Genomic DNA, 22062 nt, shown 5'->3' on the forward strand with positions numbered 1-22062 from the left:
AGAAAAATATTAAAGTCAACATCCTACATAAACACCAAATTGACCAGAAAAAACTCTTAGAAGATTCTGTGCATGTGGAAGAAAAGACGAGGATGACACAAGATAATATACTGAACATTGAGTATATTTTACTTACTCCAGGTAGTACAACAATATTGTCACCAACAGAGAGACTGTTACAGGGAACTTCAACAGTTGAGCTCGACTCTGTGGCATCATTATTCATCAAAAGACGAGCTTTAGATGGCAAAATACTCAGAAGGCCTGTCATGTCACTAGTGGCTTTAATTTTAGCTCTCTGTTCGAGATTCCTTCCTAATAAGACAAATGCTATCAACATAATTGGTTCCTCAAAAAATGCCTTCCAGCCCTGCATGAACAATTTCATTCAACAAGATTGCAACATCAGTTGATTTTGTCATTTCCATGCCTAGTCACCAATCCGACAGCCATGTTTATCCTTTGTCTTCTACCAAAATAAAACTCTATCTGAAAAGTGAAGTGCAGAGAGAAGATGAAGAATACCATTTATTCTAATTAATTAAATGCCAATCACAAGATTGAAGTCAACATTAGCATTTAGTTTAGTTCAAATAATGCCTTCTAACAAATTTATTTGGAGTAGATGAGATTAAAAAAAACTCCAATATTAATAATAAAAGCATCCAAGATCCAACAGGGCTCACCTGGATCAATTATATGAGTAAAGAAATTGATGCATTCTTCACAAATTTAAATATAATTGGTTCTAACAAAATACAATGTGTTAAATTGGAGAGTTTGGTATAATCATGTTTCACGCATGAGTTTACATTATTTAAGAATCACGCAGAAAAGATGGGCAGCTTTATTATGATGACTAACTGAGCAGAAACATGATAAGAATCAAACTGGCAGAGCCCTCAGAAAGTGCATATCACCCAATATGACTAAAGAACTTGACATTATGCTGCATCTAGGATAGGTTGATGAAAGTTTTGATTTATTATTCATAAAGGTGTTATTTGTATTTTTCCAATCACAACCTGTTATAAATAGAAAGCATTTGTCAAATTCTCTTCTGTAGCTTAAATTAATCTCTCCCTCCCTCCCTCCCTCCCTCCCTCCCTCTCTGGAAACCTGCCCACAACATGGTAAGGGTCAGGAACTTAATTTGCATCAAGCCATATGCGGAATGTGTTAGCTGCTATGTGTTGCCTGTTTCCCATGCTGTCTTCCTGGTGAATATAAGCCTATCCACTCACAAATATTGGATTGTTTTAAACTTCCTTTGCAACAAGAATTCAATTGTCATCTTTGTCAAACAAGCTCATCTGATAACGGTATGCCACTCTCCTCTGCATCTTCCCATGCAGAGAAAATAGCCTCGGCTGTATCTGATACCCCCATACAAAGGGCTTGTGCTAGAGGCCATGGCGGATGACATGACCAAACAGGAAATTGTGACACTGGTGGGGGTCATGGTAGAGGCAGAGGAACCCCTAACTTCATTAGTATAAATTCTGTAAAAGAGAGGCTACATAGGTTATGTTTTTTCTTGGGACCTTGACTTTTGTCCTTTAGCTAATCAAGCTACATAGCATGATAACACTTCAGCCTGTGATACTACACAAACTCCATTTGCCAGATTATGCTAAAAGAAGAGTATCAGCAGCTTCAAGCCAAAAAACTAAGCCTTCTCCACCTACCACTACCTTGGCCCAGACAAGTACGCCTTCTGCTGCCCAGCTACATCCATGTACATGGTGAATGATTCTGGACCTTGAATCCTTCAGACCATATGACACGTAACCCCCTTCTGTTGCCTTCCATTGTGATTGTGAACTCCCCACCTAGTTTTCCAGTTGCTCTTACTCATGGTTCCACATCGTTGGCATCTGGTATTCGTGCAACTAACATTTCTTCTAATCATATATTTCTTCTGTCTTATACGTTGTGAAGTTTCCATTCTGCTTACTTTCTGCAAGTCAAATTACTGAATCCTTAAATTGTTCAACAACATTTTAGCGTACACATAGTATTTTCCAGGATCTCCTATCGTGGAAAGTGATTGGTGAAGGGCATGAGTCTCGTGGACTCCACTAATGATGGTGGTGAAGATTCAGTTTCAACTTTTAACATATGTCCAGTAATTGCCTGGCCTGTCATCTACAGTGAATCTCTGCAATTGCATTATCAGTTTGTTCATCTCAACTTGCAAACTTCAAAAATGTTGGTCCCCTCTCTCTGCTCATTAGGGCCTTTGGTTGCAAATTATTAGTTGAACAAGCACAATGGAGAGCACTATCCCACAAGAATACAAAGGTTTTGGTATCATCCATCTAGATTGGTGGTTTCAATGTGTGGGGTCCTTATAAATGGTCCTCCTATCATGAATTTAATTACTTGTGGGCCGAAATTCAAGCCCTAACTAGTCAAATGGAGTAGATAATTTATTTATTAAATTTAAATTTAAATTAATTAAAATAAAATAAATAATAAAATCTCTTTTTGGGATTTTCATTTTCATAGGTCGTTGAACAATAGGGAGATGGTTGAGCTATCCTCTTTGCTAGTCTTGTCAAATAACTGTCATTTTTCTTTAAAGGAAGGTACCTAGTCTTGGTCTTTGGATCCTTCAGGGGGTTTATTCTTGCAAATCTTTTTGTGATTTTTTTAGAAGATCTAATTCTTGTTTTCCTCTTTATAGATCCATTTGGATGGCCAAAGTCCCCTTTATAATCAAGGCTTTTATCTGCTATGGTTGAAGTAGAGGTACTACTGGCCACATGTGTGATGAGTTGATTGAGTACACATGAACTTCTCTCACCTACCAACAAAACAAGGTCAAGCAGAAGAAGATCGCAGGACTGTTGGAGCCTTCTCAAATACCAACAAGACCGTAGGAGAGTGTGTCCCTTGACTTCAACACCAACCTGCCCAAAGTCCAGAATGCAGGGTCTACACTCGTGGTTATAGAAAGGTTTTCGAAGTATGATACTTTCATACCCACATTGAAATAGTGTTCGACAAAGGAGACAGCCAATTTTTTCTTTCAAACATGTGATAAAGAATTGACGTGTTTCCCAAGACCTTGTTTGAGACTAAGACACAAGATTCATAGGAAACTTTTCTGCACAACTTCTTAGAATCCTTGATTCACAGCTTGACATCTCTTCGAGCTACCATCCACAAAAATATGGATAAATGGATAGATTCAATAGGCTACTAGAGTACCTGCGCCATTTTGTCACTGCCAACCAAAAGAATTGGGTGCAGCTACTCGACGTGGCTCAGTTCTGTTTCAACACCCAAAACAATCAAGAGTCCTTTTGAGCTTGTAACAGCCATTGTTAACTCACACAATAGATGAGCCTTACAAAAAAAAAAATTCTAAGAGCATATATCTTCATCAAAGAATGGAGACAAAATGCAAAGATTGCCCAAGGAGAAATCTTTCAAGTAGATGAAGAAGTAAGCATATCAAGGGAAAAGCTCGTTGCACTTCAATGCGGTGACTTGGTGCTTGTTAAGCTCCAATCAAAATAGGAGGCTACTTCAAGAATATAAAGGACCAATCCCCGTCTTAGCTAAAGTAGAGAAGACCTTTTACAAAGTTCATCCTTCAACTTGGATGAAGGTACATCTTGTATTTCACATCAACTACCTCAAGCTAAGCAAAAGTTAGTAAATCAAAGCACCACTAAAGATATTGCAACATGACAGATAAGAAGTTGAAGTCATCCTTGCAAATAGAGTGCTTGCGTCATCAAGGAAGAAGCAACATAAGTTCTTAGTGAAGTAAAAGGCCTTGGAGATGAAGAAATCAGTTGGATGTCAAGGGAAGACATGGAAATGTTCACAGAAAAAGTTGAAGAGTGCTTAGTAGAAAAGTCTGCATGGACGTCAACTGCATAAGTGGGAGAGAACATCACGAGCCAAGCTTGTCAAGGTGTTACGCTTGCCTATAACCGCTTGTCTTGTGTACATATAATAGATAACCATCATTTAAATAGTAGTGTAAGTTTTATTCTTTGAGTAAGAAAATGCCTTTGTCAAAAATGGGAGTATGACTCTTCAGTCAGTTTAATGTTTTCTACTGCTAGAGCTAGAAGAGCACAAAAAGCCCTTTAGGGGAGAGTGAATGTTCATGTTCATTGTAAAACTCACAAGCTTTAATAAAAGTGTTTATCCTACTTGCCTCCCTCACTAAACATATGTTGCCTATGGAGGTGTGAATAATGAATTATGTTGCTTTACAATTTACCACATGCTTGTTTACTGCTTCCTCTTTATTTATATTCAATGGTCGTGAATTCGTTCATGTGGTAAACCGCAACATACTTTTGTCTAACTAGTTAAGCAAGAATGCTATAACCAATGTTGCACAATCTAACGATCCTTCACAAGGTTTGAAGTGTTCGGCCTATGACACTAGGTGATGACGGAATTACATGTTCAATAATTCAGTTAACACAATTAAACTACGGAAATGGCAAATGAATGGAAGAAGAGCACTTTAATACAAAGGGGCAGCTCGGTGCACAAAGAACCCGTGCGGGTCCAGGGAAGGGGCGGACCACAATGGGTCTATAGTATGCAGCCTTACCTTGCATTGTTGCAAGAGGCTTCCCACGTTGCGAACCCGTGACCTCCAGGTCACACCGCAACAACCTTACTGTTGCGCCTAAGCTCCCCTTCAAGAGCACTTTAATACATATATACAAAAATGAAAGAGATGTTCAAATTTGTAATAACTATCCAAGAATCAAACTTACGTAGCATACAATGAAATTGTAGGAAAGGATAATTGAATAGACTAAGGTTAGAAACGAGGGTCTTAGAAAATCAATTTGGTTTATGTTTAGGAGATCGACTACAAAAGCTATCTATTAAGAAGATTAATGAAGAAGTTCAGAAAAATGAAGGACTTGCATATGATTTTATTGACTTAAAGAAAGCTTGTGATAGGCTACCTAGGGAAGTTCAATGGTGGGTTTTAAAAAAAAAAAAGATTATGTAGTCAGTATACTAACGTCATCAAGGACAATGTACGTGTAATGACTAACATTAGCACTACATGTGGTGAGTTTAGGGAATTTCCAATTACAATAGGTGCACATCACAGATCTACTTTGGGCCCTTATCTTTTCCACTAGTAATAAACTTACTAGGAGAATTCAAAATAAGTTTCCATGTTGTATGTTGTTTGCAAATGATATTATCTTGATTGATGAAACCAGAGATGGAGTTGAATCTAAATTAGAATTATGAAGAGAAGCTTTAGAATCTAAAGGTTTTAGGATAAGTAGAAATAAGACAGATATATGAAATGTAATTCAATCATGGTAGGAGAAATACTAGAAAAAAGATTAAACTTGATGATTAAGAAATTAACAGGACTACTACCTTTGGATGTATTATGCAAGTTGAAAGAGAAAATGAGGAAGATGTTATACATAGAGTTAAAAGCAGAGCGTGTCGGGCGTGTTGTGTGGTCGTAGAAAACACTTAAAATTAATAGGAGAGTTTATAGGACGACTATAAAAAACTAGCTATACTATATGAATCAAAATGTTAGGCAACTAAGAAACAACATATCCAAAAAGTGAAAGTTTCCAAAATAAGAATGCTAAGGTGGATGAATGGTATAACATTTTTTTATATAATAAAAAGAAAGAATATTAGATGGGGAAAAAAGAAGGTACAATGTGCGGGTATACGGAGTCTACCAAGAAAAACTAAAAGGAAAGAAAGAAAAAACAAAAAAAGCAAAATATCCGAAGATCACACCATGAAACTAGATTAAATTAACTAAGAAAATCCCTTTCAAACCCTTTCTATCACAATCTACCGAACTCTTCAAATTCGCTAAATCTCTTTTAGCCTTAAATTTATGACTTTTGCCACCATCCAAGCAAACCTCATTACCTCCAATATCACTCGACTTTAAATCAAACTTCTTCAAAAGATCTTGAGCTTCTAAATCCTACTAGGGAATTTCCTCCATGGGGGTTAGGCAATATTACATCCCTACACTATAAATTGTTGACCAAACCATCATTTTCAAAAATTGACACTCCCTCCAAACATTCCAATGGGGCTTCATCACAAGAATCAAAAGAGTACCCATATTGTTTTTGAATCTCGTCCAACAATAATCCCCCACCATTGACAAATTCACTCAAATCATCACTTTCTGAATCCAAAAGATTACCCCATTTCTTAACCTCCTTTTCTTTCCTTTCTCCATTGCTACACCCAACCTCCTCCTTTGTAAAAGAGTCTTCCACTATGCTAAGTTCTCCTCTAGAGTCTCTCCTTAAAAGCTTTGTCCCTGTCGCACCAAAATTTTCTCTTTTCTCATAAATACCTTCCTCATCTCAATGCCGACATTAGTTAACTTTTGGCAAGCATACACCTTACTACCCTCAAATTTGTTAAAATTTGGATACAAGATATCATCAATCGCCCCCATAATTGCCCCTAGGTTTTTACATCTTTCCTCCCCATGTTTTGAACTCTCTTCCAAGATTGTTACATTTTTAATGCCACAGTCTAATTCTAGCCCCAAGCTATTTATTTTTTGGGTACGTTCTAGAGTTCGACCAACTCGACTCAAAGTTTGGAGTGCTGGAAACTGAGCGTGATGTCTAACCTCCTCCTTCCCACTGCTAATTTTCTTAGCTCTAAGGACTGAAATTTGGTCCTTCTTGTTCTTGAAACCCGGCACTTATCTAATTCCCCATTTCCCTGTTCAATATTCTGACTTTCGCCATTTACCTTCAGAATAGAACCCAAGGAATGAGAACCACCTTTGGATTCCTCATTAGAGCCCAACTCAGATAAACCTCTTGGGCGTGCTTAAGTAAATGGCCCATTTTTCATAAAAAATAAATACCCTTCTTATCAATTAGTTAGGCTAGGTCCAAAACTAGAAAACTACCTCCTGGCCCATGTCTCTTTGTATCCTCCCGTCTGAGTGCAGCCCTAGCAACCTCTGAGAAGAGCGACTCCTCCTTCAGAACACTAGCTACCTTCTCAAGCAAATCCGATTGGTTGGCGATGATTCCATCCTTTGAAAGTCACTAACTAGTTGGTAACTAGTTGGCGATGGCTGGTTTCGTCTAATTAACAACAACTGCTGCTGACTTCGGAAGCTCAACTTTGTTCATATGAACCACACAACAACACCTACAGCACCTCTATTCCCTATCGGCCACCATACCTTGACCTCCAGAGAAGGCTTGACAATCACAACCCTCACCTCTATCTTTATTACCTTCTAGCACAACCTGCCTCCACGATCTGAAACTTGGATGACCATATGCAACTATGTCAACCAAATCTTTTCGTACCTCCTTTGCCAGGTCACAAAAAACACTCACAAAGCTTCGCCATCCCTCACCTTTTGAACCCCCAGGAATGAGCATGGGAAGCCCCTCACAATTCCAACTCACCTCGCCTTTGTCCAAAAGCAAATTGAAGGATTTTCCTTCAATCTGAATCGCTTGTTTCATCATAATCAAAATCAATCTTCATTGCAGCGATGAGCGAACACACAAGAGGGGGAGAGGAACTCTATCACAAGGGTTAGAGAGAGAGAGAGAGAGAGAGATGCATAGGGCCATAGATGTTTTAAAGTTTTTCTAGTTAACAGGATGAATGGTATAACATTAAAAGATAAATTAAGGAAATTTCACAAGAAGTTAAGCATAACGCCTATATACGATAAGGTCAGTTTGGGCATCTACAACATCAGCAAAAGTGCACCCTAGAGGAGGAGTGCAATAGTTACTATAGACCATAGTTGTCAAATCTAGATTCTAATCGTGAATCAAAATTCCAATTTTGAGAATCGAGAATTGAATCAAATTGAATTGTAAGATTCAATAAATTTTCCAAAATCATTTCTAAATGACATGCATATGTTGATATACAAACAACAAGCAAAATAATAGAATACATTTAAATTTTGATAATAAAAAACAATCATATTTACATGAGTATGCTATCCCTAAACAAATGAAAAGTAAGAGAATAAGTTGGGAAATATTAATAATAATGAACTTTATGCTGTCTATGGGAAGGAATCAAGGAAAAATAATAAAAAAATTGAAATCATGCATATTCTTTGTCTTATTAAAAATAAAAAAATAATTAACCTAAAAAAATGACAACAATTGAACAAAACTACTAATATATCTAACTTTTGAATCTTAACAAAACAAGAAACATGAGTACACTTTGGTGGGCGAGTGTTCCGTCACTTCTTCTCAACGGTAGAGCACTATACTCCTCCTAGAGCGAAGAGAGATTTTGTGAAGGCAATATAAGGCCCAAAGTTCTATTTTCTCCTCTTTTAAGCACAAAACTGACGTAAATAAGGAATGGAAGGTGTTAAGAGGTTATATATGTCTTTTAGTATTATTATTGAGTGTGTTAATATGTTAAGTAGTGAGAGTTAGTAAGGGTATTATTGTCATTAGAATGCATTTAATTTGTATTATAAATAGAGGAAGAGACCTATCTTCAAGTTAGGTCATTCATTTTAATCAAATATTAACATGGTATCAGAGCATGATCCAACCTAAACCCTATTCCCCTCAGCCGTCTCCAGAAAACACCATTCCCACGGCTATTCTTTCCAAATCCATCTCCACCCATATCATAATATTTCATAAATCCAACCATACCCATAAATAGACCCCCCCCCCCCCCGGGATGACCCACCCTAGAAAACCTCATCGCTAGAGGACACCCCACATGGCCTCACGTGCTAGCCAAATGCCGGCAGGGCCAACCCCAAGTGTCGGCACATGAGTGAAGTTCCGATCACTTTTTTCTTCCTTTTTCCCCTGCCATGTTCTGATTCCTTCTTTAGGCTATATTAGCAAGCTCTTAGGCCAGTTTTTTGTAAAAAATTCAGCCTTCTTCGATCATGCGCTCGTGCTATTCTGTTCATTTCTGTTCAGGGTTTGCAAATGCTTCCTTATGAGTTTTTTGCAGCCGTGGCAGCATTCATATGTTCAGTTGTGAGGCTGTGGCAGTACTATATCCGTTGGTAAGTTGTTCACCTCGTCCGTGGTTGTGTCGATGCTTCACATAGTTTGTGATTGTCCCGATTATTGATTGTTCTTCTTGTTTTCAGTGTGGTTGCTGATTTGTGAGTGCCGTGGCAGTGCTATATCCATTTGTGAGTTGTTCACCTCATCTGTTGTTGTGTCAGTGCTTCACATAGTTTGTGATTGTCTAGATTAGTTTCGATTATTCTTCTTGTTTTTGGTGTGATTGCTGATTTGTTAGTGCTAGGATGGAATCTATGAATCCCAAAAATTTGATTCCTACATCGCTGCCACAAATAACGACTCAAAAGTTGGATGGAAAGAACTATGTTCAATGGTCAAAGCTGTTCGGATTTATTTAACAAGATTAGGGAAATCTGACCACTTGCTCCAATCTAATTCTTCTTATGAGAAGAGAAAAGACATGTGTGTTCAGGAAGATGCCTTGATTGTTTCTTTTTTATGGAATTTAATAGAGCCACAGATTGCACGGATGTGTATGCATCTAGATACGTGCAAGGAGATTTGGGATTATGTCAAATTTCTATACTCCAATAACATTACACATAAGTATGATTTATCCCAAGAATACTTTCAGTTACAATAAGGAGATAGGAGTATTGCAGATTATTTTGGAGAGATAAAGTGTATTTGTGAGGAGCTTAATGTCATGCAACCTATAACTGCCGATGTTCATGAGATGCAGAAGCAGAGGGAGCAGATGACAGTTCTTCGTGATCTAGCAGGCTTAAGGCCTGAGTTTGAGGCAGTTCGGTCTCAGATACTCAGTAGTGTCAAGCTGCCATCATTTGCCGATGTTTATTCTTGTGTCCGTGCTTCCTTTGGCACACATTCTCCTACTCTTGCATCTGGCTTTGAGAGGACAGCATTTGCTACATAGGGTGACTCTAGTTTTCTACCAAATAACTGCAAAAGTTATCGTGGTCGTTTGAGTGGTCATAGTGGTAGAGACAAACGAGGCAAAGGTATTCCTCACAGGTGCACTCATTGTGGGTGAAGTAATCATACCATTGAGCAGTGTTGGGATCTTCATGGCAAACCTTCACATGTTGCCAATGCAGCCACCACTAACTTCATACCTTTGGGGGCAGCCAATGTAGCTACCACCACTCCTCACCTTTGGGGTCGAGTGGGGGACAACATACTATAACTATGTCAAAGGAAGAGTATTCCATGTTCCAGCAATATCAAGAGTCACAGATAGCTTCTCTTCCCATTGCATCTCTTGCCCAAATAGGTAATCAAACAGTATGTCTATCATCCACTACTTCTTGTCCTAGTCCTTGAGTCATAGACTCTGCAACCACTAATCATATCACAGGCATACCTAGCTTTTTCTCCCCTCTTAAATATCCTGCAAATTTACCTTGTGTTGCTCTTGCTTATGGATCTACTACTGCAGTCAAGGGAATTAAGACTATAAATCCCACTTCTTCTATTTCTCTTCTTTCGGTTTTATATAGTCCTATATTTCCTTTCAACCTTATGTCCGTTAACAAAATTACTAAATCCATGAATTGTTCAGTGACATTCTTCTCTAATTATGTAGTTATTCAAGATTTGAAGACGAAGAAGACAATTGGTGGAGGGCGTAAAGCTGGTGGATTCTATCACTTTGAACCGCCATCTCCTTCTACCACCTACACTGTTGCTGCCACACCTTTTCAAATTCGTTGTCACCTAGGTCATCCTTCATTGACAAAGTTAAAATGTCTTGTTCCTAGTTTGAGTTTTGTGTCTAATTCGATTGTGAGACTTGTCAATTGGGAAAGCACCATCTTGTTTCTTTCACTTCCCAAGTCAATAAATGGGCTGCAAGCCCTTTTATGTTAGTTTAGTCAGATGTCTGGGGTCCTAGTACGGTCATGTCCAAGTTGGGTTTCCAGTACTTTGTAATCATTGTGGATGATTATTCAAGAATGACTTGGTTACATTTAATAAAAGATCGTTCTGAGTTATCATGTATTTTGTGCCTTTTGTTCTGAAATAAAGACCCAATTTGGTTTACCAATTCAAACGCCTCCATGTGATAATGCTAAAGAGTTTTTCAGTGCACAATTCACTACTTTTATGACTCAATTTGGTATTGTTCATCAATCATCTTGCGTCCACACTCCTCAACAAAATGGAGTTGCAGAGCGGAAAAATAGACATCTTGATCACTTGCACTTGACCTAACTATATCAAATGCATGATCCTAAAGTGCTGATCGACAGAATATCATCCTCTGTTCTTAGTGGCATAATTCCCTTCTCCATTCTATTTCCTAATTCACCTTTATTTTCTCTTCCTTCTCGTATATTTGGGTGTGTGTCCTTTGTTCATCAACTAACTCCTGCAATGGATAAGTTGGATCCTCGTGCTATAAAATGTGTCTTTTTGGGCTACTCATATACTCAAAAGGGATATTGTTGTTATAGTTCTGCGTTGCATTGCTCCTTTGTTTCAGCAAATGTTACCTTCTTTGAGTCTACACCTTACTATACCCAATCACTGAGTGCTTCTGAGCTCAATGAGTCTCTTCCTTTGCCTAGTCTTCCATATTCTATGTCGCTGTCCTTGCCTAACCAACCATATGAGTCTCCATGTAGTTCGAGTCCTTCTCATTGTCTTGATCATCCTGATTTGCAGGTGTATTCACGACGGTGGCTCCAAGGTGGAGAGTCCCCTTTAGCTTCTACTACCACGCCTTTGGTTTCCTCGTCTGATGATCATACTTCCCATGATGTTGATCCTTCTATTGCTGTTTAGAAAGGTAAACGCACATGTACTCAACACCCCATTTCCAAGTATTTTTGTTATGACTCCTTATTACCCTCCTATTATAGTTTTGTTACTGCTCTATCATCTACTACCCTTCCTAAATCTGTTTCGGAAGCCTTAGCCCATTCTGGGTGGAGGGATGCTATGGTTGAAGAGATGAACGCTTTACATGACAATGGTACTTCAAACTTGGTACCTCTTCCTCTTGACAAGTCTATGGTTGGTTGTCACTGGGCTTACACTATTAAAGTCAACCCTGATGGTTCTATGGTTCATCTAAAGGCTCGTCTTGTCGCTAAAGGATACACTCAAGTGTATGGTCTAGATTATTCTAATACTTTTTCTCCAATTGCCAAACTCACATCAGTGCGTCTGTTTATCTCCTTGGCTACTACTTTTCACTGGCATCTGCATCAACTAGATGTGAAAAATGCCTTCTTGCATGCTGACCTTGAGGAGGAGGTTTATATGGAGCAACCACCTGGGTTTGTTGCTCAGGAGGAGTCAGGCTTAGTGTGTCGGCTCAAGAAGGCTTTATATGGTTTAAAACAATCTCCCAGAGCATGGTTTGGTCGTTTTAGTGTTTTAGTACTTGAGTTTGGTCTTCGACGGTGTGTTGTGGATCATTTCGTGTTTTATCATCATCATACTTCATCGAGTAGGATCCTTCTTGTTATTTATGTGGATGATATTGTTATTACAGGAGATGACCATAAAGGTATTCAGAGTCTCAAACTTTTTCTACACACTAAATTTCAGACCAAGGATTTGGAACCATTGAAATACTTCTTAGGTATAGAAGTATCTAGATCTCGTACCGGAATTGTTATGTCACAAAGGAAGTATGTTCTTTATCTGTTGGATGAAACTGGTTTGTTGGGATCCAAACTGGTTGATACACACATGGGCCCTAACAGCAAGTTAATGTCAGAAATTAGTGATTTGCTACCTAATCCTGGTCAATACTAGAAGACCTGTTGGAAAGTTGAATTATCTCACAGTTACTTGCCCAGATATATCTTTCGCAACAAGGGTTGTGAGTCAATTTCTAGATTCTCCGAGGACAAGTCATTGGGACACAGTAATTCGCATCTAGTGATATCTCAAAAGTGCACCTGGGAGAGGTCTTTTATATCATGATCAGGGTCACACTTATATCCATGGATATACAGTTGCAGATTGGGCTGGATCACCTTCAGATCGAAGATCCACCAGTGGGTATTGTATCTTGATTGGTGGTAATTTGGTTTCTTGGAAGAGTAAAAAACAAATTGTGGTGGCAAGGTCAAGTGCTGAATCATAATATAGAGCTATGGCTCACACTGCTTGAGAACTTGTCTGGTTGAGAACATGTTGGAAGAATTGGGTTTTTCGCATTCTCAGCCTATAAAGTTGATGTGTGATAATCAAGATGCTCTTCATATTGCCTCCAACCCGGTCTTTCATAAGCAGACGAAGCACATTGAAGTTGATTGTCACTTTGTTCAGGAGAAACTTGTACAGAAACTCACTACAACTGCTTATATGAAGTAGGGCATGCAACTTGCTGATTTGTTTACCAAAGCGTTAGGGGGTGCTCGTGTTACATTCATTTGTAACAAGCTAGGCGCATATGAAATTTATGCTCTGACTTGAGGGGGAGAGTTAGAGGTTATATATGTCTTTTAGTATTATTATTATTGAGTGTGTTAGTATGTTAATTAGTGAGAGTTAGTAAAGGTATTATTGTCATTAGAATGTATTTAATTTGTATTATAAATGGAGGAAGAGACCTATCTTCAAGTTAGGTCATTCATTTTAATCAAATCTTAACATCTCAAACTAGTTAGGTTTGTCGAGATATGATAGGTATAGAATCGTGTGAATCAATAGATTTGGCAACAATTCAGTTGGTTTTAGATTTGCTAGTAAGATTCAAATTGATTTGGTGTGAAATTGATACGAATCATATGAATCGAATCATGAATCATGAGATTCTAATAACTATGCTATAGACCTAAAATAACTTGGAATGAGGTGGCGAGTGAGGATTTATAGCCCTTAAATTGTCGAAGGAAATTGCCCATGATCATGTAAATTGTGGAAAAGAATTCATATAGCCAACCCCAACTTGGGACTTAAATTTAATGCTTGGTTTATTGTTGTTGTATGGCGGACAAATGAATTTGTTTAAGGCTTGATATGCATTGTTGGCCAACAACCTAATAGCTTAAGATTTTAGGTAAAGTGGTATTCTAACAGCATTCAACATGGAAAATTAGTCATAGAAATATAATTGTACTATGTATGTATAAATATGGACGATGGTATGTATTATCATGATAATTCATTACATTAGAACAAGCTAACTATTTCAAAATGTCCATTTCACATTCCTATAAGTAAATTTGTCATAGAAAAAATAATTGTACTATGTTTCAAGTATAAAGATGGATGATGGTATGTATTATCACGATAATTCATTCTATTAGAACAAGCTAACCATTTCAAAATGTCCATTTCACATTCCTATTAGTTGTAAATAAGTTTCACACACCACTCATTATTAGACATATCTAAACATATGACAGAGTATAGTATCCAATTTCACTCTTAATTTCTTCCAATGCATTCTTGCCAATACACACTTTTAATTATGTTATGCAGATAGTGCTACACAAGTCATCCTAGACATGAACAAAAAAACGGTATCACCGAACACCAGGGAATTTCAAATTTCAAACAAGAAGAAGAAGATACAAGAAAAAGGGGGGGAGGGGAGATAATAGATGCCTTTGCCCCTAATGCTGTTATTTCTTCTTTTTTGGTTTTAGATGGTTCTTTGTCTTCTTGGGATTTCCACTTTCACAAGCCTCTTAATGACAGGGAGGCGGATGATCTTTCTTCTTTATTGTTGGTGTTGGATAATTGTCATCTCCCCTTTGGGGCGGATAGTCATCCTTGGTCTTTGGATTCTTCAAGTTCTTGCAAACTTTTTGTGATCTTTTGACTAGAGTTAATTTTTCCTTTACACTCCACAAAAAAATTTGGAAGGCCAAAGTTACTCCAAAAGTCAAGGCTTTTATCTGGTTGGTTGTGCTTAATTGAGTTAACATCAGTAATATATTGCAGGGCAGGTGACCTTCAAATGCACTTTCTCTAGATTTGTGCTTTTGTGCTTTAACAATTCAGAAGCAGCTTCTCATTTGTTTTTGCAATGTGATTTTGCTTGGAAAATGTGGAACAAACTTTTTGGTTTATTGGAATTTGGGAGAAAGTTGAGTTTTCCTTAACTCAGTGGAGAATTTTTTGATTCTCTCTTTTTATAACTTTGGTACGAGAAGGATGCTTAAGCACTATGGAGCATGGTCTTAAATTTCTACGAAATTGTCGGAAATTTCCGATTTCCGTCACCCTTGAAATCGAAATGGCAGTCGATTTCCGTCTTGCATAATTTCCGTCAAAATCTCAACGAATCATCCGAAATTTATCGAAACCTCGAAATTTTAGTGAAATTTGTCGAAATTTTAACTACACAATGAAATTTCGTTGAAATTCAAACGAGAGATTCAAGAGTGAAGTGAAATTTCTCTTTTAATTTATTTTATTGAAACAAAAGGTTACCACAAGTGCTTTTGAAATTATATGAAAAAATAAACTTATAGTAATATTTTATTTAACCATTCATGTCTAAATTATCAATATTTGTATAATAAATAATATTTAAATGAATTATGAATTTCATTTGCATTAACTGAATCTGTTTAATGTACATTATCTTACAAACATGTTTGATACACATACTATTTTACAACTTTTCCACCCTATACAAAATATAGATGTATTTAATTTGTAATATATTAGTCTTAAAACTTATATTATTATATCTGTTAACCATTTCTAAAGTTTCACAAAGAATTCCATGCTTTACTACTAGTTTCCGTTATTTTTTCAAATCGAAATCGAAATTGACATTGAAATCGAAATTTCCGTCAAAATTTCCGTTCTTTTGGAGCTTCGAAATTTGAGTCGAAATTGAAATTTAAGACCTTGCTATGGAGATTTGCAGTTTTTGCAGAATTGTGAGTTTTATGATTAGAACATAATGCACGTATTTTTCTGGGAAGAAGCTGAATGTCTCTTCTTTATGGGATCAGATTCAATATTTAGCTTGAATTTTTGTGTTGGTTTGGCGTGCTTTAAAGGAGTGCTTCTCTGACATACAATGGGATCGGCTATCTTTATTGGTTTTATTGATGTTTTGTCCTTTCTTTTTTCTAACTTTTACTTTTTCTGTTCTGTTTAGGAGGATTTCTTATTCTCCTTTCGGTACATTCGTTCTATTTTAGTGAAGCCATCTTCTTTTGTTATCAAAAAAAAAAACCACATCCCCTTGCCCCATTCCCCTAGACTCTGAAAACCAAATCCTAGGTTCTCTATTTATGATCACACAGAATGATGCAGAAGAAAGACAAACCTCAATCAAACCTCTCTATCTCAACCCACATCCCTTCCTATCTAAAACACTATCCAGAAAAAACTCCAATTCACCCAGTCATAGGTCTTCTCAAAGTCTAGCTGAAACACTAGACTTTTATTTTTTCTCCTCCTAACATCATCAACAACCTCATTAACCACAAGAACGGCATCCAAAATTTGCCTCCCACCAACAAACGCAGAGTGAAAACTAGACAGTCTTAAAACCACCTATAGCCAAATCAGCAAGAACATTGTCAACAAGCAAATGAACACTTCTGGTCAAACTTCAAAGTCAAACTAATAGATCTAAAACCATTAACCCTAATAGAATGATCCTTTTTCACAAACTAAGATGATGAAAGTGGAATCCATGCTTTTACAATCACCCCATTATCATAAAATTCCTTAAAAAATAAATCAACTTCAACCATGTTCCAACTTCCAAGTTCCAACACTAGTAAAAGAAAGTCAAAATAAACCCATCCAGCCCCAGAAATTTCTCCCTACCCATGCCAAAAACTGTCTTCATAATCTCCTTAAAAGGCCTCTCCTATAACACCAACTTCTCATGTGAAAGAGCCCAAACCCTCAATCATAGGTCTACACTTAACTTCCGCTGATTAAAGATTCCTTAAAGTAGTAGTAGTAGTAGAAGTAGCAATAACAATCTATGATCACATTTAGATCTCTAACATTTCCACCACTACTTTCCAATTCGGTAATCACATTCTCCCTCTGCCAACCGTGAGCTACTCAATGAAAAATCTGTGTATTACAATCCCCTCCCTGACTCATCTAACTTAACCTTTTTACCTCCAACTCATACCTTCCTTCAACAAGAAGTCCCCCAACTCATTCTTAAGAGATACAACAACAACAAACAATACTTAAGTCCCACCAGGCGGGGTCGGCAAACTCATTCTTAAGAGATACTGATCTCAAAACCTAGTCCTCCAAAAGAGACCCATACACTTCAAAAGATCAACATCCCCCATCTCACCGAAGATATTCCCTAATCCCCACATCCCTCAAACACAGCCACTTTCCATATCTTCAAAACCATGCTTAGGGTGTTCCAATTTCTTCATAAACCTAAAACACTCCCACCCTTCCCAAAGGCAGTTTTCACTTCCTCTTAACTCTCCTCAATAAAAAAATGAAAAGAAGGGTGAGCAAGCCACATAAAACTCAGAAAAAGTGGAACCCCTCCTAAATCTAGAAGATTCCAAAACTTATCTAAAAATAAAAGGAAAACGAAACAGGTAAAGTGATCTGAGACTAGACTAACTAAAATCAAGATTTATATATTAAAAATACATCCTCCCGCTCAGTGGAAAGCAATAAACTATCCAAATGACTATCCCAGGAAGGGTTACAGGAGGACAATGTCGTTTTTCATTTCAACATCACTGAAGGACTGTAATAACTAATAAATAAATAAAAAGTGTACGATGAGGACTTTTGTCCCCCATCTAGCACATGCATCCTGTGGTGAATCCATGCGGACAATGCCAAATGTCCATCTCCATGCAATCGAATCATTTAGAAATTTGCAAGCATATCATTGCATTTAAATTTCCTATTCCAAACCATTCCATGTTTCTCCAAATTCTAATGCTCTACATTTTTTTTTCCACAGAATGGACTTAAAATGTCTTCCATTTTTGGCATAAAAAAATACAATAATCAAAGCAAAGACCTAGCTGAGAGGGACAAAAATTAACTGCTTACTTATATTCAGAGCTGATAAGAGTATCCCAAACCATCAAATTGAAGCATCAACTATCTCAAATCAACCCATATATTATGATGTGTGCAATGCATTTATTTTACTAGAATGCAACGGCACTAAATTAATGGAACTGCAACCACATAGGAGATAGTTTTTTTTTTTTTTTTTTTGAGAAGATAGAGCTAAGAATCATTAATTACATTAGATCTAGCCATCTAGGAATGGTTATTACCAGCTTTGGTACTAAGGTAGCCAATGAGCTGACAGCAAATGATGATAACGCCCCAAGACCAACTAAAGTATTCATGTTTGGAGTCCCCTTGAGAAGGCTTTTTAGACCATCAACAATAAGTTGGCGTCCAGGACCAAGCAATGTAAATAAAGACAATGATAAATGGAATCCCGTGGAATGGATTGCATGTATCCATGAAGCCTTCGCTCCAAAGATATGAGATAGATGGCCAAACATGCATACAGCACATAAAGCCCAAGAGACAGCAAGGCCCCGACCTGTCAGAATGTGAAATTAAGGTCACAGTTTGCAGCATGTGTCATCAGACATAGAATTTTACAAGCTATTTTGCAACTCAAAAAGAAGTTAGCAAATGCATACTGCTTTCTTTTAAGCGACTACTCTTTTCCTCCATCTTCCTTTCAAAAACTTTGAGGAAATTGTCTTCCACGGAATCTGCACATAAACAAGCACCCAGCCATTTTATTACACAAATCATCAATTAAAATAAGTAAATTGTCTTCCACCAAACCTGCACACAAACAACCACCCAGCCATTTTATCACACAAACATCAATTAACACAACTGTGAATGAAAATTTTTAGTTGCTACAGTGGGGGCTGACAGTTTTGATGATTCATTCAAGGTTACTATTTTACATCAAAAGCTAGTCATTTGAAATGGGAAATATTGGATGGAAAGTGGAAGCAAAACTAAAACCACAACACAAAGCATGGAGGCCCATAAACTTTGATACAGATTGGAGCTTAACGTCCCTATAAATACTATTTGGACATCCATGGCAGTTTTAGGGAATAAAGAAAAACTATTTAATCTTATTCAAGAGTAAAAATGAAGAACCCATAAGCTGATTGATTGTAATTAAAAATAGCAGATATTCCTCCACATTGACAATAGATGGTCAACACATGATGCAACATTGTAATTCGTATTCCTCCATATTCCATCATAAAAAATTCCCTCAATATATTGATACTATGGCCTCCAAATTCTACAAATGGCTACTTTAATGAACCCAACAATACAGGAGTTTGAAGTCACATTTCACAATTATATATTCATATGTAGCAGTAGAGTGAAATTTGCAAAATTTCAAGTGACTCCAAACGCCAAAACAGATGCTGTGCACACTTTTCAGTATATAATTGAAGGAATGTATTATGTTGCACAAATAAACTACTGAAATTCTTCTTAAAAAATGCCCACTTGAATAAGAAACTTCTCTAATACTAAGATGGCAATTAGGGGTGTAAGTAAGTCAAGCCTATTTGTTAATACTCAGGCTCAACTTGCTCTTTAACTCGACTCGACTCGAGTTCAAGTTATTCAAGTAGCTTAATGAGTCGAGTTTGAGTTTTGTAACACTACTCGCAAGCCTAATTAAGCTTTTCATATTTTATCATTTTTATATCATATAAGTCAAAATATATATTTTACACATAATTAATATTATATATACATTATATATACTTTATACACGTATTAATATTAATTTATAGTCGAATCGAGCTTAATTGAGTCGAGCTCGAGTTTTAAGAATTTGAAGCCAAGTTGAGTTAAAGCTCAACAATTTTAAGAACTGAGTTTGAGTTGAGTATCAAGATCAACATTTTCAAGTCAAGTCGAGTTCAAGTATCCCACTGTGTTGACTCAATTTGCCTCAAATATACCCTGATAAGTAATGGCCACAAGTTATAGATTATTTCTCATCAAAATAGTGGGCCGCAAACCTCCCACAAAACCAATAATCATGAAAGCTTAAACAAAATTAACAAGCAGTTGAGGTGTTTAGCATAACTAATTTATAGGACGAAATAAAGAATCTGTCCATAAACATACATGCAAGCACAAACTATCAATGGTCCTATAACTTCTGTACTTTCAAAAACCATAGAACACTTAGCATGCTGCAAATAGGAGACTCCAAAGAGTACAATAATTTTTTCCAAACTTAAAAGCTTACATCAGAAGTTTGTACAATTTCTACACAAATCACTATGAATAATACAACTGACATCTATGTAAGAATATTCTGCGTACAACCACTGAAAGAGTACAACACACTGAATGTCCCTCTAAAACTAAGCAGGAAAAATCACAACAGCAACATTGTCCAAAATGATGTGAATTAACATTGCTCCAAATGTTGTTACACATGTAAACAATACATTTAACTTCAATGAATGGAGGTCCTCAGCTGGCCAATTTCACGAACGAATTGCCACATTCAGATTGTACAACAGTGAATTAACCAAAATATAGGGGCTCCACGAGGAAAAAATGTCTCTCTGACCAATCCTCCACTAGTGGCAGCTGAGACTTACCTATTGATGGAGAAACTATTAGATTAGACATATCTCAACCTAACCTTCTAGGTCTAAAAATCTGTGGAGATTAGATTAGTAGGGTATGAAATTAAAAACCCAATGACACAGGGACATACCATAGATATGTATGGTTGCTCCTTACAAGAAATCCTTTGCATTTCTATGATGAAATATCTCCTTCATTAGCTCCCTGACCTGCCAATTACCCACCAAGCTTCACATAAATCACATGAAAGCCTGTCTACTGAAACCTAAAGGTGCTAAAATTGTTTTTCCTTCTTTTTTTTTTTTTTTTTTTTACTGGGTTTAGGGAGGGGGAATGGAAACAAAAACATTCAGATGACGTTTCTTATTAAAACATCTTCTGCAAATTGGATGCTTGGTCCATTAATTATGTAAATAGCCAGAAATAAACTAAATCTGGAAACCAAATTTTAAACCAGACTTGAAATTTAAAATGTTGGCTGAGAACTTTTCAAAACACTTCATACAATATTTAACAGATGGACAACCATTCCGAATGTTTGACTTTTATAGACGAATACTGAGATGCAATATATAAACAGCTACCTCTATTTGAAGACAAGACCATGCACATGAGATGTGTATGGAGGCAAAGGATCCACCACCTGGATGGTCCTAATACACTATGAACTAGTAAAAATAGGGTAAGCAGAAGCATGCTATGCAAAATCTTTTATAGTTCAACCATTTAGAGATGAGCCATCCTTCTCTATTATAATTCTTCTTGAAATATGAGTGAATAAACTCAGAAAAAATTAGAATTACTTTTTCAAGTTTGACATATGAATGTTGCTCAGTAAAAAACACTGCTGGTAGAATTTCATTGGCATCAGATCAACATGTTGAGCACATCAAAAACTTAAAAAAGATTGTGAAAATGTTTAGACATAAGTTCTGTCTTTTACAATTGTGTTTACCATAAGGAACTAAAGCACACTACTATGAATATGATTTATAATTCCAAGCACATTTTGTGCTGGACGATAAAAAGCATAAAAATCATGAACAGCAGCAATAACAAACACACATAATATTAATGACAACAGGTTCTTTTTTCCTGCTGGGCAAATGTGGCCAGGAGGTTCTCATGAAAGACTTGCTGTCCATAAAATGCTTACCTCGAAGATTAGACTTAAATCCACAAGTAGTCAAATGCTTTGCAAGTGCCTCTCCTAGCTGTTTTTTCCAGTTAGGCACAACCTTGGCTTCAGATACAGGCCATACAATCGCAGTCTCTGTTGTAAGATTGACACTGGCAGAAGACACTTGTGGCTGCCATAAATAAAATACATAAAAGATTATATCCATATTTTCAAATAACATACAAAAGCCTCTTCCAAAAATTACAACAAAATTTAAGACACATCAAGAAATATCTAAGAACATACAGTTCATCAAAATCTTCTACACCTAATTCACAAACTCTGTCAAGTTTCGAG

General features: G+C 36.8%; 1 protein-coding gene across 5 annotated transcripts in view; it reads right to left on the bottom strand.

The window, feature by feature from the left end:
• Window positions 1-22062, bottom strand: part of LOC131163808 (copper-transporting ATPase PAA1, chloroplastic) — a 134989-nt gene that overhangs the window by 103748 nt on the left and 9179 nt on the right. For 4 of the 5 annotated variants that reach the window (XR_009139135.1, XR_009139136.1, XM_058120575.1 and 1 more), the window contains exons 3-6: window positions 21742-21895; window positions 18632-18706; window positions 18251-18528; window positions 137-370 (exon numbers count right to left, since the gene is read on the bottom strand). Coding sequence is in view for 3 of the 5 variants with exons in the window: in XM_058120575.1 (XP_057976558.1) it covers window positions 137-370; window positions 18251-18528; window positions 18632-18706; window positions 21742-21895 (741 nt within the window). In the remaining 2 variants the exon portion in view is untranslated. The remainder of the gene's footprint in view (window positions 1-136; window positions 371-18250; window positions 18529-18631; window positions 18707-21741; window positions 21896-22062) is intronic. The other variant, XM_058120576.1, reaches the window with a different exon arrangement.

The sequence above is a fragment of the Malania oleifera genome, chromosome 9 (assembly GCF_029873635.1).
Source record: "Malania oleifera isolate guangnan ecotype guangnan chromosome 9, ASM2987363v1, whole genome shotgun sequence".
Taxonomy (NCBI): domain Eukaryota; kingdom Viridiplantae; phylum Streptophyta; class Magnoliopsida; order Santalales; family Ximeniaceae; genus Malania; species Malania oleifera.